We start from the raw sequence: 24710 nt of genomic DNA, 5'->3' as shown, positions 1-24710 counted from the left end.
AACGACTTAAATGAAGGCATAGAAAGTCTCATATCTAAGTTTGCCGATGACACAAAGATTGGTGGCATTGTCAGCAGTGTAGATGAAAACATAAAATTACAAAGCGATATTGATAGATTAGGTGAATGGGCAAAACTGTGGCAAATGGAATTCAATGTAGACAAATGTGAGGTCATCCACTTTGGATCAAAAAAGGATAGAACAGGATACTTTCTAAATGGTAAAAAGTTAAAAACAGTGGATGTCCAAAGGGACTTAGGGGTTCAGGTACATAGATCATTGAAGTGTCATGAACAGGTGCAGAAAATAATCAAGAAGGCTAATCGAATGTTGGCCTTTATATCTAGAGGACTAGAGTACAAGGGGGCAGAAGTTATGCTGCAGCTATACAAAACCCTGGTTAGACCGCACCTGGAGTACTGTGAGCAGTTCTGGGCACCGCACCTTCGGAAGGACATATTGGCCTTGGAGGGAGTGCAGCGTAGGCTTACTAGAATGATAACCGGATTTCAAGGGTTAAGTGACAAGAAGAGATTACACAAATTGGGGTTGTATTCTCTAGTGTTTCGAAGGTTAAGGGGTGATCTGATCGAAGTTGATAAGATATTAAGGGGAACAGATAGGGTGGATAGAGAGAAACTATTTCCGCTGGTTGGGGATTCTAGGAGTAGGGGGAGCAGTCTAATAATTAGAGCCAGACCTTTCAGGAGCGAGATTAGAAAACACTTCTACACACAAAGGGTGGTAGAAGTTTGGAACTCTCTTCCACAAACGGCAATTGATACTAGCTCAATTTAAATCTGAGATAGATAGCTTTTTGGCAACCAAAGGTATTAAGGGACATGGGCCAAAGGCAGGTATATGGAGCTAGATCACAGATCAGCCATGATCTTATCAAATGGCGGAGCAGGCACGAGGGGCTGAATGGCCTACTCCTGTGTTCCTAAGTTCCTATGGATTAAGTTTTTTAAAAACTGAACAAATATGTATGCAGCTTCAGATGAGAGTGGGTTGTTGGGTTGCGCATACCGTACCTCCAGAAGGAAAGCACTCTGGATTCAGTAAGATTGCGCTGCTCTGTGCTCCGATCACTTGCATTGATTTGAGTATATTTAAATCAAAATCCCAGACAAATGTGCAAACTGCAAGTTTAAGTTTTGGAATGAAATGTGAACTTTAACGATTTAGGCAGGCAAGCTAAGGCTGGGCACTTCCCCAGAGAGGAAGATAAAATGGGAGGGAAAGTTACTTCAGCCCTCGCTTGTTGGATCAGAGTAACATTAACAGAGGGCAGGCAATGGCATGCTGTTCTGTTGTCTTGGCCTGAGGTGGTGTGGAGAAAATATCTTGAAGGTAGAGAGCCTTATAGTCATAAATAAAGAAACAAACATGATGATACAGCAGGCAAAATTTAGTTATCTGATTGGATACGTAAATTTATACTGAGGAATCATGTCATCAGTTGCAAAATTCCTAGTGTCCTATTGAAGTTTTGAAATGGAGGATTCCTGCCGTCAGGTATAAACATATGGCAAGTTTTATGTGAATCTGGAAACTGCAATTAGAATTTACAGTTTGGGGTAGATTTCAGGTTTTATTTCCCCATTGGAACCTCGTTGCTCTGATGTAATTAAAATTAATCAAGAAGCTACAGAGCAATATTGTTGGATATTTATTGCAGTAAAAATTAATTTAAAGGAGGAATTTGCCAGGACACTAGATTCCCCTGGTGTGCTTACTTACAAAGTGAACTAGAGGCATGTGGTGCTCAGCGAAAGTGTGTGAAGTCCCCCAGCAAGGGATCGACCTGCAGTTACTGGCAGATATGTTGTCAAATCTTCATCCCAGGATCGAGTATATCTTCCATTTAAAAACCCAGGAAAACACAGCACTGTCAGAAATATCTTCATGTGCTTGTTCCTAAAGTCCAAGATTCACCTGGAATCTCAAAATCTGTGAAACCTATCGCACTTCGGAATTACAACAGAGCAGAAATAATAAGCCTCCATCCATGTGCTGCTTATATTGGTGTTGAGTTAAATGTCAGGTGTCAGTTCTCAGTTTCATGAATTGAGTGGTGAACATATTGATAATTCTGTGCAGGATAACACATAGTTTGGAGTGTGCTAAAAGGAGGAGTGGAGACGGCAGTATTGTCCATGACTCCTTTTGCGGGTAAATGCACCAACTGTAGTGGTGCTTAGTCAAGCAGACCAGAAACAATAACAACAAAGAACTGCAGATGCTGGAAATCTGAAAGAAGAGCAGAAAATGTTGGAAACACTCAGCAGGTCAGGTAGCCTCTGTGGAGAGAGAAACAGAGTTAACGTTTCAGGTCAATGACCTTTCATCAGAACTGGAAGATGTCAGAGGTGAACCGCTTTTAAGCAAGTACGGAGCCAGGAAAAAGGGGGCTGGGAAAGAACAAAACGAAAAAGTCTGTGATAAGGTGGAGGGCAGAAGTGATTAAATAACAAAAGGGCGGTGCAAGGCAAAAGGATGATTAAATGACAAAATGACAACAGTTTGCATTTCACCCCCATTCAGTTTTGTTTTTATTTTTCATCAGAAATTGTATAGAATATCATTTGTGTTGTATAATAATGTATTATGCATTATATGATATAACACAGCTATGGTTAAATAACAACATATCTTCCAACTCACCATGAGCAATGTCATCAGATATTTACTACTATCTATAATTATACTTCGCACATGGGCCCTGAGAATAGGCAGGACATTTGTTTTTGTTGCAATTAGTTAAGTTAGTCATTGTTCTATAATAATTACCTGAAAACTTCAGCCATCTTTTTTATTGGTCTTTTGATTGTCTATAAAAAGGTTTAGGGAAAGGACAGAGGAATGAGGCAATCTAGACAGCTCTTTCAGAGATCTGGCACAGGCATGATGGTTTCAATGGGCTGTTTCAATGCAATAAATTCTTTGATTTAATTCCGAGCTGGCTCTCAGTGTTTATGCTGTTAAATCCATTTTTCATAATCTGGAACTCTCAAATCTGATTTAAAAGAAGACCAGAATAAAAGACCCTTTAAAGTGCTGAACATAACATAAGAACATAAGAAATAGGAGCAGGAGTAGACCATACGGCCCCTCGAGCCTGCTCCGCCAGTTAATAAGGTCATGGCTGATCTTCGACCTCAGCTCCACTTTCCCGCCTGATCCCCATGTCCATCGCTTCCCTTAGAGTCCAACAATCTATCGATCTCAGTCTTGAATACACTTAACAACTGAGCATACACAGTTCTAAGGGGTAGAGAATTCCAAAGATTCACAACCATCTGAGTGAAGAAATTCCTCCTCACCTCAGTCCTAAATCGCCCACCCCTTATTCTGAGACTATGCCCTCTAGTTCTAGACTCTCCAGCCAAGGGAAAAGGCCTCTCAGCATCTAACCTGTGAACCCCTCTCAGAATCTTATAAGTTTCGATGAGATCACCTCTCATTCTTCTAAACTCCAGAAAATATAGGCCCATTCTTCTCAATCTCTCCTCAGAGGACAACGCTCTCATCCCAGGAATCAATCTAGTGAACCTTTGTTGCACCGCCTCTATGGCAAGTATATCGTTCCTTAGGTAAGGAGACCAAAACTGTACACAGTACTCCAGGTGTGGTCTCACCAAAGCCCTTACGCTTGTACTCCAACCCCCTTGCAATAAAGGCCAACATACCATTTGCCATCCTAATTGCTTGCTATACCCGCATGTTAACTTTCTGTGTTTCGTGTACAAGGACACCCAAATCTCTCTCAACACCAACATTTAATAGTTTCTCAGAATTTAAAAAATATTCTGTTTTTCTATTCTTCCTTCCTCACATTTCCCCACATTACACTCTATCTACCACATTCTTGCCCAGTCATTTAACCTGTCTATATCCCTTTGCAGACTCATTGTGTACATCTCACAACTTATTTTCCCACCTAGCCTTTTATCGTCAGCAACATTAGATACATTGCGCTTGGACCCTTCATCTAAGTTATTAATATAGATTATAAATAGCTGAGGCCCAAGCACTGCTCCTTGCGCAGTACTCCACTAGTTACAGTCTTCCAACCTGAAAATAACCTGTTTATTCCTACTCTCTGTTTTCTGTCCGTTAACCAATCCTCTGTCCATGCCATCTCTATTCATATTACCCCAATCACATGAGCCCTTATCTTGTGTAACAACCTTTCATGTGGCACCTTATCGAATGCCTTTTGAAAATCCAAATATACTAACTACATTCACCGGTTCCCCATTATCTGCCCTGCTGGTTACATCCTCAAAAAATGTTATAATAAATTTTTCAAACATGATTTCCCTTTCATGTTGACTCTGCCTAATCCTATTATGATTTTCTAAGTGCCCTGTTACCACTTCCTTAATAATGGATTCCAGCATTTTCCTGATGACTGAAGTCAGGCTAAGTGGCCTGTGGTTCCCTATTCTCTCACTCACTCCTTTCTTGAATAGCGGTGTTAGATTTGCTACCTTCCAATCCACTGGGACCGTTTTAAAATCTAGGGAATTTTGGAAGATCACAACCAATGCATCCACTATTTCTGCAGACACCTCGTTTACAACCCTCGGATGTAGGTCATCAGGTCGCAGGGATTTGTTGGCTTTTGGTCCCCTTAATTTCTCCAGTACTTTTTCTTTACTAATATTAATTTAAGTTCCTCACTCTCATTGGACCCTTGCTTCCCCACTATTTCAGGTATGCTTTTTGTGTCTTTTACTGTGAAGACAGATACAAAATACTTGTTTAACGTCTCTGCCATTTCCTTATTCCCCATTATAATTTCTCCTGTCTCAGCCTCTAAGGGACCCACGTTTACTTTCGCTACTCTCTTCCTTTTTGCATAACTTGTAGAAGCTCTTACAGTCTGTTTTTTATATTTCTTGCTTGTTTACTTTCATTCTATTTTCTCCCTCTTTATCAATTTTATAGTCATCCTTGCTGGTTTCTAAAACCCTCCCAATCCTTCGGCTTACAACTCTTGGCAACATTATAAGCCTCTTCTTTTAATCTAATACTATCCTTAACTTCTTTAGTTCGCTATAGATGGATCACTTTATCCTTGGAGTTTTTATTTCTCAATGGAATGTATGTTCATTGAGAATTATGGAACATTTCTTTAAATGTTTGCCATTGCTTATCTATTGTCACTCCTTTTAGTCTAATTACCTAATCTACCTTAGCCAACTCGCCCCTCATACCTATATAATTGGCTTTATTTAAGTTTAAGACTCTAGTTTCAGAATTAATTACGTCACTCTCAAACTCAATGTGAAATTCTATCATATTATGAGCTCCGTTCCCCAGAGGATCCCTTACTATGAGATTACTAATTAACCCTGTCTCATTACACAAGACAAGATCTAGATGTATTGTTCTAGGAAACTGTCTTGAATGCATTCCATGAACTTGTCCTCCAAACTACCTTTGCAAATTTGATTTGTCCAGTCTATATGAAGATTAATGTCCCCCACAATGATTGCGTTACCTTTGTTACAAGCTCCTATTATTTCTTGATTTAAATACTCTGTCCAACCGTTTAGCTGTACTACTGTTAGGGAGCATATAGACTACTCCCACCAGTGTTTTCTGCCCCTTGTTATTTATCTCCACCCATACTGATTCTACTTCCTGAAAAATATTTTGGTTGTGACTTTGTTGCTGATGTCAATTCACTCAAGCACAATGCCCGATATTCACATTCTTTTGTAATATTTTCTCATTTAAAAAAAACTAAGGATGATGTATTTCAAAATATCTGCAAAGTCATGAATATCAAGAATGTAAACTCATTTCACGGTAGAAGCCCAGAACTCAAATGAAAGCAAATGTTCTTTTAGCCCTCAGAGGCAGAGATTTTGAATATGTGAGAACATAATCAAAATACAGGCAAATCCAGTTTTCAACATTGGTATGCTTTCTTGACAGTTAGTGTATTGATTATAAAACATGACAAAACTGCGAAGTGGGTGAATTAAGTTGTTCTTTCCCAGGAACTACTTAAAGGGCCAACATGCTTCAAGTTGTTAAGAATTATACTTCCAAGCCTGTGAGAAAATTTTACCTGCGCATGTGAAAGTTACTAGAAACAAGAAAGTGGGAACTGTCTCATTTGCCTGTCCTGGATACAGCTGAAATGATGCTTGAAGCACAGATGCACAGGCCACGGACCAATTTCACAATGGGCCTAATTTTGTATTCTTAGGTCAAAATTGAGGCATTCTCTTCCTTAGTTGTCTTTGATGTTACTTCTCGAGGTATGATCTTAAATTGAATATTTTAGACTTTGGATTTGATCCTAATCAGCACTACGTTGGCATGCCTCATTCATTTTCAATAAGACATGCCAACCTAAGACTGCTGAATGCTGATTGCAAACAAGACCCACAACATGTCTTGAAAAACAAATCTATTCTGTAGAAATTTAAAGGGGCAATATCTTCATGAAAAACTGTTTGGTAAACCCCTGTTTAAGAGCAATAAATGATATTTGGAACTTGACATTGCAATTCTTTCAGGTTCTTTTTGAATGGTTCCTGTGCTGATTTATATTTTCACACAGCAAAAATGTATGCATTGTACTCTGACTTTATTAAATTAATAGAAGGGACACCATTATGTATTTCTCTATTTATCTATTTTTATGTACCATGCCGCTCTAAACTTTACACATATTAAATTTTAAGAATGTGAGTTGTCAAACGGAAGAACAATAGGGAACAAAAACAATGGCGAATACATAAATATATTTGCTTATATCTGCCTTTGAAGTTAAGTGGGGTAAACGTTAGAGAAATGATTTACATATTTAATTATAAATCTGGTTTTGGAGACTGGGTATTATGGTAAGCCAGAACACAACACTTTCATCACAGAGATCTGTGTTCAAAGCTAGACTGGTGAGATGAAAGTGTCCTGTCAAACGAGTTTGGGTAATCTTAACTTTGTTTCTAATGGGCCCACGTACACAGCAGAATACTCCCATAATTCAGCACTAATTGACATTAAGTTGCCAATCTCAATCAGAGAGGCAATAAGAAGGGAAAGACTGTAGAAAATGGAAATGCCAATCTGACGGGAAATGGAACGGCCACCCATATCTCCTGAGGTTGGCTTTAAAGCATATTGTAAGTGCAGAGTAGGCAGAACTTTATTGTGCATCTAGCCATGCTGCACTTGACCTCGGAGTACTTGATGCTGACACGATACAGAAAGTGACTGTGTTTCCCAAAGCAGACATAACATATCTAGAAGGTTTTTTGCATATATAAGTAAGTTTGTCTACTACAGGTTTAATGAGACAAGCTATATATTTCATGACTACAGAAATCTTTAATAATATGTTATTTGAAAGCTCTTCTCCCAATTTCACGTTAAAGTGAATCTGCCAATAAGAGTATACTTTTAACAAGATACAGTACAGGATTTGGAGTATGTATTACCATGGTGGAAAGATAAACGGGACTTACAACAAGGTGGTTCAATGGGAAATAGGATAGATATCATTGCACAAAGATTAATGAATAGATTTCTCATGTATTTTGTACTTTTTTTTTGCATTTCAGCAATCCTATGCACCAGCTCCCCACCCTATGGCTCCTCCCAGTCCGAGCACAAACAGCAGCAACAATAGCAGCAACAACAGCAGCGGTGAGCAGCTGAGTAAGACAAATCTGTACATTAGGGGCCTACCACCAGGCACCACCGACCAGGATCTCATCAAGCTCTGCCAGCCGTAAGTTCCTTTATTCATTTCCTTTCTTCTTTAAGGACCATTTTCATGCACGCAAACATGTCCCGTCATCCAATGAAAGGATGTGGGGCACCATCACTTGTCCTCATGAAGGTATTGCTGTGTCAGAGAGTGGTAAGGGTCACTTTCTGCCCCATGATCCTCACATGAAGAGTGTGACAAATAAGAAGTTTCACTGTTTTTCGCATCATAACTATACATTTTAATATCTACCTATGAGATGGGAAGGATCACTTTAAATGTGCTTACTGCTAGCTGTTTTCCCAAGGCTGGAGAGGATACACATTGCTGTCTGGACCTTAAAATGTCACATCAAAGGCATTGTTTTCCATGTAAAACAAGGAGAATTCTCTTACCACAGACTGCTATCCTGAAATCTGGTTCTGCTATTTTGCAGTTTTCAACTTCAAAGGTTAGAAGAGATATACCCCAGGCCGCATGCACCTAGTTCACAAGTTGCATTGTGGATGTGGCTGCCATGCAGCTCTTTAGGTCATAACAAATACTCAAATTTAAGAGTTACCGAACAGGCACTAGTGCAGGTTTAGTTTTGGCCCAGAATTTCCTCTTGCTATGCTGCCTTGACTTCTCTGGAAATGCGCGCGTAAAGAGGGTTTCCACTGCACTTCCAGTGAAGTTACGGCAGAAGAGCAGGAGCAGCACTGAGGAAATGCCGTGCCTTTATCATTAGAGTTAGCAAAGTGTCGGATCATTTTGTTATTTTTGTACCCAAGGAGGAAACGTGCATTAAAAGAATTGTAAAAAGTGGTGCAAGTTGCTATTGATACAGGTTATCTGTTACTTATAATCAAGCTTTTTCATGGGTAGTAGCCTAACCCAGCATGTTTGTTTTTCAACTTTCTGAACATTACATCATAAAAGGGACTGCGTTATATCCTATAAGCTAAATACAAGCTAAATATAAGCTAAATAACGAGGATTCCTTGTTGACCCCTGGCCGATGCTCCAGTTTGTAGGGAGCAAGAGCTCATTTACAGAAGGAGCCTTTGTCACAGAGCATGAGTGAAAGATCTAGTTAAAGCCTAAAAACATAATAGGTGAATTTTCAGTCTCAGCTGGCTGGGGATTTGCCTGTATTTGGCAATTTATGTTGCAGCCCTCAGTGATGTGGCCCTTTTAAGTCATATGTATTTTTTCAATGCAGAGAATGAATATTTCAGTAAAGGACGCCACACGGGTCACTGTTGCAATTGCACATTTAAACAGTCATATACCTGACTGCACAATACACAAATGATGAAGTTGCCAGTGTTCTGTCTGGTTGGGTCCATCAGGACCCAATTACAAAATAAATAAGCTTTTTTTATGAGTTTTTAAATAAGCTTTTTTATGAGTTTTTAAAAAAGCTTTAGGTTTGATTCACCACGAGGGTTGAGATAGCAGATTTGAGCTAGGATTGCAGTAGGGTGCTGCAGTTGTCTTGAGTGCCCTTGCACTAGGGAGGAATATCCAGGATAGGTTCCTGCTCCAATCCCTTTAGTGTGTGGATGTTGGGTGAGGACAGCATCTGGCTCAGCTGTGATGCCCTTATTGTCTACTGACGATCACTGTCTCGGCTGATACATGAAGAAAGGCAATTGGACAAAGTATGAAGTACTAAAGGGTGATTGCACTCATATATTGGATCCCAATAGGAGTTAACGCCAATGGGAAAATAGGAGGAGAGGAAAATGGAGAAAATCAGCAAAAAATGTGTTTAAATAAAGAAACGGGAAAGAAATGTAATTAGCGTTTGTGTTCCTGATAGTTTAGTGAGTTTATCTAGTGGTTTGCTGAGCCATACAGACCAGGAAGCTCCCAGGTTTGAATGATCAGTCTCAGTTAACAGTATAGGGGTTGAGTCACAACAATTGACCTCCGAGCTTCTTAGTTAGAGAGGACAAAATGATCTAGGGTCCCTAATCACTGACCAGAGACCACTGCTGAAAGTTGCATGTCTGGATTTCAGACACGGATAGAATTGAGCAGTTTTCTGATGCCCCCTGTTGTTGAATAGCCTGCTGAAGCTGACTGCTGAGGGACACAGCTGAATAATGGCCTTTTATGCATGGTTCAAGAGGGTAAATCCAACAAAGGATCGATGCCCTGCTCGTCCCTAACTGAAAGGCTTACATTTATGTAGGACCTTATCATGTCTCTAAGAAATAACCCGAAGAACTTCACGTACAATACATTACTTTGAAGTGCAGTGACCGTTGTTATGTAGACATGCATAGTAGTCATTCTGCACACAACAAGGTTGAAAAAACAGCATTGAGATGAAAGACCAGTTAAATCATTTTTTGGTGGTGTTGAGGGAAAAATGTTGACCAGGACACTGGTAAAATTCTTTCTTGAATTCCCTGCTATCCTTCAAACAGTACCTTGTGAACTTTAACACTCACTTGAACTAACAGAACAGATAAATGGGGCTTTGGTTGTCTCATCTGAAGAAGATCACCTCTGTAGAATGTAGCAATCCTTCAGTATTGTCACCTTGCTGAAGTCCTAGTGCAGGGTTTCAATTGCACCGTTCTGACTCAGAGGTGAGGGTGCTACCAACAGAGCCAAACTGACACTTTGGCCTCGAAATTACCCCCTTCGATGGCGGGAGGATGTCGAGAGGGGGGGGGGGGGTTAAACTCGTTAATAAAAAGTGACACGCTTATGAGTCTGTCTCCCACATTGTAGTTGGAAACTTGATTTAAATTTAACTGCTGCCATGCAGGTTTTCCAAGGCTCGGGAAATCCGGCAGCGAAAGGGAGGCGGGAGCTGGCACCTCCAGAAGGTAAGTGCCTTTTATAGCACTCCTTGTGGGCCAGGAGGAGCAGGAGTGCTCTCCCCCCACCCCCCTACCCCGCCTAAGGGATGCCTTTGGCCTTCTTTCTGCCGAACGCAGCCTCCCTTCCGCCGACCGCAGCCTCCCTTCCACCGATCGCGGCCTCTATTTAGCCCCTGCCTTGATCGCCAACGTCCCCCCAAGCCCCAATCTGCAGCCTGATAACTTCCCGATTTCCGGGGACCCTCCCCAACGGTCCCTGGCTGTGACCTTCTGCCGCTGGTTTTCCCGCCCGGCAGCTGGCCAGCCTGTCAGGTTGGCCAGCTGCCGGGTAGAAACAGAATAAAAAAATTATAATGAGGTCTTGCCGTTAAGTTCAGCAGGACTTCTGCAACCCTGGCCTCACCGGGTGCTTCAGCTGCTTTCGGCCTCCCCCACTCCCTCTCCGCCTCCCCGTAAAAATCGGGGCCTTCATACTGGTTTACAAGATAGTATAATTTCAATTCAGTCTGCTTTGTTGTGCTGTTCTTGGAATACTAATACTGTAAAAACGGTTCATTCACTCTCCAAATAGGAATTGCAGTCACCTCATGGTGGAAGGTTAACAGTGACACTGTTGCTTTAAAACAAAATTGCACCCTGAATGGTCAGGCAAGCTTTCCCCACTACACTATTGAACAGTTTTTGTTTTGGTAACAGCAGAAAATATCTATAACCTAATTGTATATCTATCCATTGCACGTAAAGAGGCTGGAAACGTTTTCATAATGTGAGGCTGCTTGTGCTTTTTTTAAAAATAGTATAGGAGAGAAAACAGTCATTCAGTGTGTCATGTTTTCAGATGACAAATTTCCATCTTATTTCATTTAATTTCCTACTTTGCCTTTGAAGTCATATGTGAGTGTTTTAAGTTCAAAGAGGCTGTAGTGAGATATTTAACTTCAATAGAAAATTATAGTCTTCAGAGTAGCTATTTTTTTACAATGACATACATTACATGTAATAACAGGCCGTTTGAATGAATGTACAAACACTTTTAAGGCTTTTATCTACTGAAGGTCTTCCTTTTTTGCCGTGATAATTCAGATTGCCAGAAAAATAACACAAAGCTGTCAGGAATTTTGAAAGATTATTGCAGAGTAAGTAGCCTTTCTTTGTGCCATTGAGTCAAAATAAACTTGTCACAGCACTTTAACTCACCTGCAGGCTAGAATTTCTAGGAACATCATGGTTAACCAGCACAGAACTGCTCATCGTTGAATTAGGTTTGAGAATAAGCGGCTGAATCTAAATTCAGATTTGGGGTCTGGATCTCTGTTTTCAGTTATCTCTCAATCCAAGTGCAGGATTTGGTCTCCTTCATATTATGATTATTTCTTTACCTTATTGCCAGGTCCTTTCTATTGCCCCAAATGCCAGAGAGTAAGAATCCTTTACCTGTGGCATGTGTTCCTTTAGTCACTGCTTTGTGGCCCAAGTCACAATTGCAGCAATTGCATCTTACCCCACTTTAGCGCCAGAATGTGATAACTATGTTCCTGATAGCTTATGAACCCTGCTTATAGTAGAGGACAGTTCTGTAAGCCAACCTAGAATTATACAGTATAGAAGGAGGCCATTTGGGTCATCGTGTCTGTACTGGCTCTTTGAAAGAGCCATCCAATTAGTCCCACTTCCCTGCTCTTTCCCCACAGCCCTGCAAATTTCTCCTTTCCTCCTTTTTAAATATACAATTGTAACCTTTTGAAAGTTACAATTGAATCTGCTCCCACCACCCTTTCAGGCAGTGCATTCCAGCAGCCACCTGCATGAAAAAAAATGGCATTACTTTCTCAACTGGTGCCATCCCTCTGTTGTTGTCCTGACCCTGCTGCACTGTTTCTCTCCTGTTTACTTCAGCTGGGCAAGAGGACCAGCTGGAGAAATCCTGCCTACAATTTACAGAGACCACAGTCCCTGCCCCAGCATCAGCAGCAGCGCAAAGAGGAGGGAGCACCCCATTCTTGCGCATTATTAGCAGGACTTGGATAGATGTGGCACGGAGGGTGGTAGAGGCCAGTTTTCGCACTGATTTTTGTCAGCAAACTTTGACTTACTGACCGGGCATCCAAAACACTGATGTCACCATGAAAAGCTGATGATTATCATGTATTAATGAAAAAAATTAATGAATGCAGCCCAGTATTTTTTGATCATTTTACAATTCCTGTTATTTTCAGCCAGTTCCTGGGCAGTGGACAAGGCAAGGAGGGGGGTCAACTGCTACTTTTAATTGCATGCCAGCTTTCAGACCGTGTCAGTGGGGTCAGTGGTGGTCATTTCTTTAGGTGTTGAGGATTTGGCAGTGGAACCTGCATGTTCATTTAGTGGCCAGGACTTTGAATTGGGCTGGTTCACAGCACCAGATTTGAGGCAGTTCAGAGCTCTGGAGTTAAGTGATTAATTTCTAAATTAGATGCCAAATTCAGCAGAACTGACTTGCAAATCTAATGCTCATTTGGAACATTGATCAAGACATTTGTCCTTTGCCTCATGCCCCTAACAGTCCTGATCTACCTCTGCAACTGTTGCTTGAGACACTGGGAGACTACACCAGTATGTTTTATGTTGCTTTGATTTGATATTAATTGGCATGGTCACCAAATCATGTGGGTGATGCCACACAGCAGTCCCTCAACGGATGATATGTTGAGAACTTATGTTGTAGTTTGTTTTTGCCTCCTGCATTTCATTACATCAGCCAGTAAAACTGGAGTCTGATTCCACTTTTAAAAAAATAATCATTTTTACAATGCGGAAAATAATTAGAAAAGACTGGATTAGGCTCTCCAGTTGGATCACTGAGTTTATCCAGTGAGTAGCTGAGCTGTACATATCTACAAGTTCCCACATCCAATCCCTGGTCTGTACTGAGTTACGTGACCTTGACATTTGATAAAGTGCCATACGGTAGGCTTATCATCAAGATTGTGGCCCATGGAATAAAGGGGGCAATAGCAACATGGATACAGAATTGGCTAAGGGACAGGAAGCAGAGAGTAGTGGTGAACGATTGTTTTTTGGACTGGAGGGAGGTGTACCGTGGGTGCTCCCCAGGGGTCGGTGCTGGGACCACTGCTTTTCTTGATACATATTAATGACTTGGCCTTGGGTGTACAGGGCACAATTTCAAAATTTGCAGATAACACAAAATTTGGAAGGGTAGTGATCAGTGAGGAAGATAGTAATAGATTTCAAAAGGATATAGATAGGCTGGCGGCATGGGCAGACACGTGGCAGATGAAATTTAACGCAGAAAAATGCGAAGTTATATGTTTCGGTAGGAAGAACGAGAAGAGGCAATATAAACTAGAGGGCACAACTCTAAAAGGGGCACAGGAACAGAGAGATCTGGGGATATATGTGCACAAATTGTTGAAGGTGGCAGGGCAGGTTGAGAAAGTGGTTGAAAAAGCCTACGGGATCCTGGGCTTTATAAATAGAAGCATAGAGTTCAAAAGTATGGAAGTCATGATGAACCTTTATAAAACACTGGGGTTCAGCCACAACTGGAATATTGTGTCCAGTTCTGGGCACCACAATTCAGGAAAGATATGAAGGCCTTAGAAAGGGTGCAGAAGAGATTTACTAGAATGATTCCAGGGATGAGGGACTTTAGTTATGTGGATAGACTGGAGAAGCTGGGGTTGTTCTCCTTGGAACAGAGAAGGTTGCAAGGAGATTTGATAGAGGTATTCAAAATCATGAAGGGTCTAGATGGAGAGAAACTGTTTACATTGGCGGAAGGGTCAAGGACCAGAGGACATAGATTTAAGGTGATTCACAAAAGAACCAAAGGCGACATGAGGAAAAACTTTTTCACACAGCGAGTGGTTAGGATCTGGAATGCACTGCCTGAGGGGGTGGTGGAGGCAGATTCAATCGTGGCCTTCAAAAGGGAATTGGATAAGTACTTGAAAGGAAAAAATTTCAGGGCTACGGGGAAAGTGCGGGGGAGTGGGACTAGCTGGATTGCTCTTGCATAGAGCCGGCACTGACTCGATGGGCTGAATGGCCTCCTTCCGTGCTGTAACCTTTCTATGATTCTATGAATCTATGGATTGGGTGGTGGTAGGAACGCTACAATTGACCTCAGCATCCCTGAGTTAAAGAACAGAAACCTCCTCATCACCATGTAGCAGCCCCTATTGAAAATTTGAGTATATGGACATCAGGTAAGGATATGGTTGAACTCAGCTGTGATGTCTGCCAATGATTATAGACATAACTTACATACGAGGAATGGCCACATGAATAACGTACCAGAGGGCACCTGTGGAAGTGTGTCCCAGCATGTAGTCAACACTTTCAGGAGAGGAGCAAACTGGGGAGAGAAAAAAAAGGGAAAAAGAAGGGTCATGTTGCCTATATTTTCCGATTGGGCAGAGTTCACGTACAAATGCTTAGCACAGTCATACTATATTTCCCTTAGCACTATTTTTCGGCAGTCATTAACCCATTTAAAATAAACAAGTTAATGTCCTGCCTAGATAAGCGTGCAGAGGAATGTAGTATGATTGCGTTAAGTCCTCATACGTGAACTTCACTGATTGGAAATATAGCCTCACAGCTTTGTCTTGTGACTGCAGGAGTGGGTGACATTAGGATGTATGCTTAGAAATTGCTGTCAGTGATATTGGTTTGCTATTGTTTAATGAATTTGGGTAACATTCCTTTCTCAATTATCTTAACAATGGGGTAGCCCATTTCAATAATACCTGTTTAAAAGTGGTGTTCAAGCAGCAAAGTGAGTTAGCACAGGTCCAGCATGAGGAAGAGCAGGAGATATTGCAAAGAGCAACTCAGCTGTTTCATTCTGCTAGCACCATGGACACACCAGTAACTTTTACGTTCTTGAAAATGGTGGAGGATAAGGAGGAGGGACAGCAGAGGGGGCTGAGGATTTCCAAGCGCGAAGAGGAAATCACCCGAATCCACAACAACCCTAATCAGCATGTCTACCAGCAGCAATAGAGCTACTTCAAACGCTCCAAGGATTAATCTGTGAGGAAGCTGTGCCTCACTAGAGAAGCAATAGATATGAATTGTGCCATCTCTTGGAACTAGATCATGGGACCAAGGAGCAAATAGAGCACCGTGTTACTGGCAGTGGTAAAACTGATGATGGCACTTACCTATTTTCCTCACGGACTCAGGTTTACTACATGACCCAGTCGCTAATTGGCAGAGGGATAGGCAGATCAGAAAGATGAATGCGTGACTGAAGAACTGGTATGGGAAGGAGGGGTTCCATTTCATGGGACACTGGCATCAGTACTGGGACAGGCTCCATCTGAACCGGAATGGGACCAGAGTCCTAGCGGAAACGATAAATAGGGCATTGCATTAGGCTTTAAACTAGCAAGATGGGGGGAGGGATCTGGTAGCAATAACAAAAGCTTAAAGATAAAAGAAACAGGAGATGAGTGTAAAAGTCAGACCAGGCTAAGGAATAAAGATGACATAAACGATCAAGGAACAAATACAGTTCTAAAACAGAAGTATAAAAGGACTGTTAAAAATAAAAGTAAAAGGAACAACTATTAAAGATGAATTAAACTCCCTGTACAGCAGTGTACACAGCGTCCAAAATAAGACAGGGGAACTGGAAGCAATAATCCATAGCGAGGAACCAGATATAATAGGAATAACTGAAACGTGGCTACATTAAGAACAGGACTGGTACCTAAATATTGCAGGCTATAACATAATCAGAAAGGATAGGGAAGGAAGAAGGGGGCTGGAGTAGCTGTACTAATTAGAGATAACATAATGGCAGTAGAAAAAAGAAACATAAAGAAGGATAGAAACAAAATGCATATGGGTTGAAATAAAAGATAAAAGGGGATTGATTATGCTAATGGGGCATACTACAGACCACCCAATAGTGGAAAGGAGGTGGAGGAAGAAAAATGTAGGCAATATGTGAAATAAGTAAAGGACGTAGAATAATAATCATGGGAGATTTTAACCATCCCCAAATAAACTGGCAAGAAGAAGTGGGTAAAGGGGTAGAGGGAATGGAGTTTTTACAATGTGTGCAGGACTCCTTTCTACCCAGTATGTAAAAAGTCCAACAAGAGAGGAAGCACTGCTGGATCTAGTAATGGGAAATGAACCAGAACAGATAAGATAAGTAAGCACAGGGGAACACCTCGGCAATAGCAATCACAACAAAATAACATTCAACATAAAGATTAAGAAGGACATAAGTGAGACAAAGACCAAAGTAATAAATTGGAAAAAAGCTATTAAGGGGGTGAGAATGGAACTAGGGAAAATAAACTGGAAAAATATATCCCACTAAAAAGCAAGAACAAACTAGCCAATAATGTTACATCATGGATGAATAAAGAAATAAAGGCAAAACTAAAACTAAAGAAAAAGACATACACTAAGTACATAGACAACAGAGGAGAGGATGACAAAAGGGAATATGAAAAGGTTAGGAAAGAAGTTTTTAAAAAAACAATCAGAAAAGCAAAGAGAAACTACAAAATTAAATTATCAAGGAATAGAAAAAGATATAGTAAAGTATTCTACAGACACATAAATAACAAATGAAAAATCAGAATAGGGATAGGGCCACTAAGGGATACACATGATAAACTCACAGGCAATAGCAACGAAATGGCAGAAATATTAAATAATTACTTTGCCTCAATATTCACCAGGGAGACTAATATGTTGAGGATGACATTAGAAGAAGAGATCGAAAAAGATGTAAAGACATTTAAGATAGAAAGGGGGGAGATAATTGATAAACTAATCAAACTTAGGGAAGAAAAAATCCCTGGTCCGAATGGATTGCATCCGCACATATTAAAAGAAGTTAGGGAAGAGAGAGCAGAGGCACTATTACATATATATAAATATTCATTAGAAATGGGAATAGTGCCAGGGGACTGGCGGACAGCTAATGTGATTCCTACATTTAAGAAGGGCGATAGAACCCGTCCAGGGAACTATAGAGCAGTTTGCTTAATTTTGGTGGTAGGAAAGACAATGGAATCCTGACTCAAAGATGTAATAGGAAAACATCTGGAAACTGAAAATATAATAAATAATAGGCAGCACGGATTTCAAAAGGGAAGGTCATGCTTGATCAATCTTAATGAATTCTTTGAAGAAGTAACAAAGGGTAGACCAGGGTAATGTAGTAGATCTAATCTATGTGGATTTTCAAAAAGCCTTCGAGAAGGTACCACATAGTAAACTCATGACTAAGGTCAGAGCATATGGAGTCAGGGGACAAGTAACAGAATGGATAGCAAGCTGGCTACAAAAGAGAAAACAGGGAGTAGGGGTTAAAAGTATTTACTCAGACTGGCAAAAGGTGGGAAATGGTGTTCCACAAAGATCAGTGCTGGGACCACTGTTGTTGACCGTTTACATAAACAATTTGGACTCAGGAATCGGAAGTACAATTTCAAAATTTGGGGATGACACCAAATTGGGCGGAACAGTTAATACCGAGGAGGACTGCAACAAAATACAGAAAGACTCAATAAACTTGCAGAATGGGCGTGTAATCGACAAATGAATTTCAATATAGATAAGTGTGAGGTATTACATTTTGGTAGGAAGAATAAGGGGGCCATACACTGCTTGGAAAATAAGGGTCTGAATGAGGTAGAGGAGCAGAGGGATCTGGGGATACAGATACGCAAATCACTAAAAGTGCAATGCAGGTTAATAAAAAAGCAAACCAAGCACTGGAGTTCATTTCTAAAGGGAGATAGAATTGAAAAGCCGAGAAGTTATGTTAAACTTGTACAGAACTTTGGTTAAACCACACTTGGAATACTGTGAACAGTTCTTGTCTCCATATTATAAAAAGGATATAGAGGCACTGGCGAAGGTACAAAACAGATTTACTAGGATGATACCAGAACTGAGAGGTTATACCTATCAGGAAAGATTGATCAGGCTGGGGCTCTTTTCTCCAGAAAAGAGAAGACTGAGGAGTGAACTGATAGAGGCCTTTAACATTATGAAAGGGTTTGATAGGGTGGATGTAGAGAAGATGTTTCCACTTGCAGGCGAGACCATAATTAGGGGCCATAAATATAAGATAGTCACTAATTTTTTTAAATTCGTTCATGGGATGTGGGCGTCGCTGGCGTGGCTGGCGTTTATTGCCCATCCCTAATTGCCCTTGAGAAGGTGGTGGTGAGCCGCCTTCTTGAACCACTGCAGTCCGTGTGGTGAAGGTTCTCCCACAGTGCTGTTAGGAAGGGAGTTCCAGGATTTTGACCCAGCGACGATGAAGGAACGGCGATATATTTCCAAGCCGGGATGGTGCGTGACTTGGAGGGGAACGTGCAGGTCGTGTTGTTCCCATGTGCCTGCTGCTCTTGTCCTTCTACGTGGTAGAGGTCACGGGTTTAGGAGGTGCTGTCGAAGAAGCCTTGGCGAGTTGCTGCAGTGCATTCTGTAGATGGTACACACTGCAGCCACTGTGCGCCGGTGGTGAAGGGAGTGAATGTTTAGGGTGGTGGGTGGGGTGCCAATCAAGCGGGCTGCTTTGTCCTGGATGGTGTCGAGCTTCTTGAGTGTTGGAGCTGCATTCATCCAGGCAAGTGGAGAGTATTCCATCACACTCCTGACATGTGCCTTGTAGATGGTGGAAAGGCTTTGGGGAGTGAGGAGGTGAGTCACTCGCCACAGAATACCCAGCCTCTGACCTGTTCTTGTAGCCACAGTATTTATGTGGCTGGTCCAGTTAAGTTTCTGGTCAATGGTGACCCCCAGGATGTTGATGGTGGGGGATTTGGCGATGGTAATGCCGTTGAATGTCAAGGGGAGGTGGTTAGACTCTCTCTTGTTGGAGATGGTCATTGCCTGGCACTTGTCTGGCGCGAATGTTACTTGCCACTTATCAGCCCAAGCCTGGATGTTGTAATAATAAATCCAATAGGGAATTCAGGAGAAACGGCTTGACTCAGAGAGTGGTTAGAATGTGGAACTTGCTACCACAAGGAGTAATTGAGATGACTAGCATAGATGCTTTTAAGGGGAAGCTAGATAAACACATGAGGGAGAAAGGAATAGAAGGATGTGCTGATAGGGTTAGATGAAGTAGGGAGGGAGGAGGCTCATGTGAAGCATAAAGACCGCATGGACCTGTTGGGCCGAATGGCCTGTTTCTGTGCTGTACATCCTATGTAATGCTATGTAATTCCAAGGATCAGTCAGTTTGTGATTCAGTATTGCATTACTCAAGTCATAGATCCCTGCCTCTGCATGCTGGTAAATCCTTTAAAATCAGGACAGACATAAAGCAGCAACAGGAAGGTTAATAAGGTTTTTAAAACTATGTGGCACGCTCAGAGTCCAGGATATAATTGACTGCCAACCATGTGGCCATTCAAGCACCTGTGCAATATCCCATGGTGTTCATTGACAGAAAAGGATGAATGTCCAATTGGTCTGCAACCACCATCAAAGCATTGAGAATGCAGGAATTCTGAGGAGTGCCTATTTCATGGGGGAATCATTGTCTCCTGACACATTCTAGGTTGAAGATGAGTTGAACAATTGGGTCTTTGGAGATGTGTGTTACATGATGAAACATGGCGCATCATATTTCTATGCAACTCCATCCCCATTCATCATAGAGCATTCAACTGAGCACAGTCAAGAGGCAGGAGTATCATCAGGCAAACATATACCATACCCAAACAAGGATTCCAGTGTTTAGACTCCCCAGGTTTGATGCTCTACAATATGCCCTCGAGAAAACTTGCAGAATAATAATGGTTTGTTGCATGACTAAGCACAGGCATGGAAAGAAGTGTACACAAAGCTAGAAATTACCCTCATTGTTCTGTGCTTACCCAGCTGCTTTCCTTTCGTGCTGGGACTCTGTCCCACTTTATTTCTCTGAATCTTCTGCCATCAGGGCTGTGCTGCATTGCTGGACTATACTGTACTCTTTAGCTGCCATGACTCTGCACTGCCATCCAATTTTCCAAGTTCAAGGATTCCTGCTACAGACCACAGTGTCTATCCCCCACCTGCTACTGTTTCTTCCTGGGCCTCCTGGGTCTGAAATCCACTGCTATGCTATCTTCTCAGCTCTACTCTGCTGCTGTGTTCAAATCCTGGGCTGCATTCCATTTCTCCGCAGGTTTCTGGGCTTATTTTAGTCTTGGCTGGCAGTAGAGGTATTTTTGCAAAGAAATTCTCAGTAAATCTGCCAAGTTAACACCATTGCCATTATGTGCCATTTTCCATCAAAATATGATGGTAATATTGCTGTTAGTAGATCTCAATAGTAATTGCATCCAAATTGAAAATGAACTAATTAAGAGGTTAAGAACTCAAAAACAATCCCCATAACTTTTATAAATGAATTCAATAGTGGGAAATGTTGGAGAAAAACACCATCACTTTCAGTGATGGATCTGATTCCTTGTAAAGACAGAATGTAGTGAGGCTTAATAACAAACATTAGGAGCAATAGATTCGAGTTTTCTTTTATTTAGAAGAGCCTGCATAATGTGCACATGCAAAGTTCCAATGTGGATATTCTATAAATGTAACAGGCTCGATTTTACAATGGTGGCGGGTTGGCAGCAGGGGGGGGGCGGTGAAGGTGCGTGTGGCAAACCCGAATAAACAAAACTGATTGACAGGCTGACTGCCGACAGGAGCTGCAACGCGAGGGCAGGGAGAGAAAGAGAGAGAGTGAGATGCCATCCGGTGCTGGAATGGAAAATCGGGGGTGGGGGGGGGAGATCGTGGGGGAGAAGGGAAGATCGGGGGGGGGGTGAAGAGGGGGACATCGGGGGGGTGAAGAGGGGGAGATCGGGGGAACATAAGGGGGGTGAAGAGGGGGAGATCGGCGGATGAAGAGGGGGAGATCAGGGAGACATCAGGGGGTGAAGAGGAGAAGATCAGGGGGACATCGGGGGGGGCGAAGAAGGGGAGATCAGAGGGACATCGGGGGATGAAGAGGGGGAGATCAGGGGGACATCGGGGGGCAAAGAAGGGGAGATCAGGGGGACATCGGGGGTAAAGTGGGGGAGTTCGGGGGATGTCGGGGAGGTGAAGAGTGGGAGATCGAAGAGGGAGACATCAGACATCGGAGCAGGGTGGAAAGGTAGGTTGATTTTGTGTTTTAACTTCGTGCAGTGGTTTGTTCTTTAATTTATTTTGTTTCTTTTTGCCTGATCCGGCCATCAGAAGCCATGGGAAAGCCGCCCAGGTAAGTTAAAAATCGTTCTAACTACCTAATATGTCACAAGTAAATAAGTCCACAAGTCGGCAGGTTGGAGCCGGCTTCCGAACCCACTCTGCATTTCTGCAATTTTCGCAGCCCCCCGCCCCCAACGCACCCGCAATTTACGTGTAAAATCGAGCCAACATGTCTGAGATCTAAAGAGCATAATTTGTACTTTACTACAAACAGAGATCAATACAATAGCTATAGCTACAGGACATGCACAAAGCTGAAACACAGACACAGATATTCCCATTGAATAATTGTATATTTGGGAATAGGATTGGAGGTTTTTGGGGTAGGTAGAGACTGAGATGATCAAATACTCTTATGTAAAGAGGTACTGTGGAAATGTTTGTATGTTTACCTTTATTCTGATAGTTAACACAGCGGTTAAGGTAGCAGGTGGATTAAGCCCATTGTAAGAACAGTTTCAATACTAGGAGTTTTCTTGTATGTTGCGTGGGTCTGGACACCTGCATGCCTTATAATAGAATTCCCAAAGCCGTCTTTTATAATGAACTTCAGTCTGGGTATCACAACAGAGGTGGGCAGATGAAACGCTAAAGACCACCATAAAATCTTGCAATATTAACCCCGACACCTGGGAAAACGCAGCCATCGACAGACCACAATGGCAGCATGTCTGCCAGGTCAGTTTGAATGAATTTAAGGCTGCGAAGTTGTGAAATCTGGCAGCCAAGCACCTGGCATGCAAGGCAACTCAGCTACCTGCCTCATTTGGCTTTCAGTGCGGTATGTGCGGCCATATATGAGCTTCCGGGATTGGACTCTGCTCTCATCAGTGCACCCTTAACGACTGAGACTCATCCATCAATTTGACGGGACAATCCATCACTCTTTATTAATGCAGAAGTTTGACTGTTAAGTGTCAGCTAGACTCAGTTGGTAGTATTCTCGACTCTGAGAAATAAGGTTGTGCGTTAAAGCCTTACTCTAGGAGTTGAGCACCTGGCCAACATTCATCCCTCAACCAACACCACATAAACAGATTAACTGATCATTTATCTCACCTGCTGTTTATGGGACCTTGTTATGTACAAATTGGTGTCATGTTTGCCTATGTAACAGTAACTAGACTTCAAAAGTAATTCATTGACTGTCAAGCACTTTGGGACATTTTGAAGAGGTGGAAGATGCTATATAAATGCAAGTTCTTTCTTTATCACTGTTACAAATTCAAATTATTAAGCTCCATTAGACTGCCTTCACAGGTTCGTTGGTGCTAGTCACTCCTTTAAGTGTATCCCATGCCTTTTATGTGCCAGAGTTGAATCACACTGCTCAATATTTACATGATATCTATATGATAGAGTAACCCAGGAAATGTAACAATATGTCCTTCTTGACATACTAACTGGATATCATGGGCGGAACTTACAACTGTGAAAATCGGGAGTGGTGTAAAATGGGCGGCTGATCCAATATCGCCTGTTTTATGCTACTGTTGAAGTTGAAGTCATGTCCTTCACACATACATTCACATGTGCTTCTTCAATCTTTTCAAAGATGGACTGAGAAAACACTTGGGGAGTCATTTCCACCTCCACTGCTTGTGTAGTAAACTGGCAGAGCTGATCGCCTGCCGATTATAGAAACTGGCCAATTTTCAGAACTGATGAAAGTCGGGCTCGTTCATAATGGTCAGGCAATCCGCTGCACCAGTCTACCACCCAAGCAGTGAAGGTGAAAATTACCCCTAAAATGAGACCAGATACTGATCATTAAGCTGGCGGGAAACCCACGTGATCGGGTGGAACGCTGGATTTACATCCTGCCCAATATTACTCTCTATTGACTTCAATGGAGAATAAAATCAGACAGGGTGTAAAGGCAGCGTTGCACCTGATCCCGTCATTGTCCTGACATGCAGGTTAGGTTAAAATCACAAAGGAACATACAGCGCAAGTTATACTTGGACTCAATCAATATAATTTGTCTTCACATAATACAAATTAATGAACACGCTTCACTTCCCAACATCAATGGGCCAATCTTGCTTGACTCAAACAAAATAACTTCTAACTACCATCCTGCATCCTAACTTTCTGAGCCTGAAAAAAGCTTGCCTTTGCAGCTTTCTGTTTAAAAGCCTGACTGACATCATGGGGATAATTTTAAACTAACTCGCGTTAGGAAGGAAAATATTACTCTCCATTAACTTCAGTGGAGAGTAAATTTGGACAGGATGTAAAACCAGCATTGCATCCGATCCCGTCGGTGGTCCTGACATGCAGGTTAAGTTAAAATTGCCCCCATGGGATTCCAAAGGGAGAGACTATGCCAGACACCCCTTACCGAGTGTCTGGGACGAGTGACCTCCCAACACAATGGATGTGGGGTGATCATCAATTACTGAGACAGGCTAATTCATTGCTTATTGTTTACAGTCTTTGGGGAAACAACTTCAAAGCCAAGCTCATTCGCATTTTGACCATCTTTCATCCCAGTGCCTTTTTTTTAAACCTGTGAGACTGTGCTTTCCTTTAAACAGCCCTTATATGCAAATCATCTTTACAAATTCCTTTTGTGGAAAAATTGTTTTAAAATATCCCAAACACTCATAACATTTTTTAGATCTAAAGTCCCCACTGTATATAGTGTGGCGCATTCGTACTGACAGGCATTTGCTTACCCTAGCTTTTCTGCAAAACAATTATTCCAACATTGGTGCGGTGATCGTGTGCCAGGAGTCAGCACACCGACGAATCTGTCAACTTTGCTGAGATTAAAGGCCCAGATTGTTTAAGAGGCGGTTAGACTGTGACAGGGGTGGACAGAAGGTAACCTTGAATCGGGAGCAAACAGTACCACAAGTTGTCATATTACTAATAACCTCCCATTTCATATTCCCTCTTGCCTGTTG

The 24710-nt window shown here is 41.9% G+C and overlaps 1 protein-coding gene and 1 long non-coding RNA gene across 8 annotated transcripts in view; one reads left to right on the top strand and one right to left on the bottom strand.

The window, feature by feature from the left end:
- rbms3 (RNA binding motif, single stranded interacting protein) overlaps positions 1-24710 on the top strand; it is a 1271925-nt gene that overhangs the window by 764494 nt on the left and 482721 nt on the right. For all 6 annotated transcript variants that reach the window (XM_068002709.1, XM_068002716.1, XM_068002698.1 and 3 more), the window contains one exon: positions 7590-7759. In XM_068002709.1, coding sequence (XP_067858810.1) covers positions 7590-7759 — 170 coding nt within the window. The remainder of the gene's footprint in view (positions 1-7589; positions 7760-24710) is intronic.
- Positions 1660-24672, bottom strand: LOC137340314 (uncharacterized). Of its 2 annotated transcripts, XR_010966776.1 has the most exons (4): positions 24480-24672; positions 15732-15913; positions 14860-14920; positions 1660-2303 (listed from the first exon to the last, which is right to left on the bottom strand). It is a non-coding gene; the product is annotated as an uncharacterized lncRNA (long non-coding RNA). The 2 variants fall into 2 exon arrangements; XR_010966774.1 differs by lacking the exon at positions 14860-14920.

Source organism: Heptranchias perlo, chromosome 2 (genome assembly GCF_035084215.1).
Source record: "Heptranchias perlo isolate sHepPer1 chromosome 2, sHepPer1.hap1, whole genome shotgun sequence".
Lineage (NCBI taxonomy): Eukaryota > Metazoa > Chordata > Chondrichthyes > Hexanchiformes > Hexanchidae > Heptranchias > Heptranchias perlo.
Note: the sequence above shows the minus strand (reverse complement) of the source record. Positions and strands in the feature narration are given on the sequence as shown.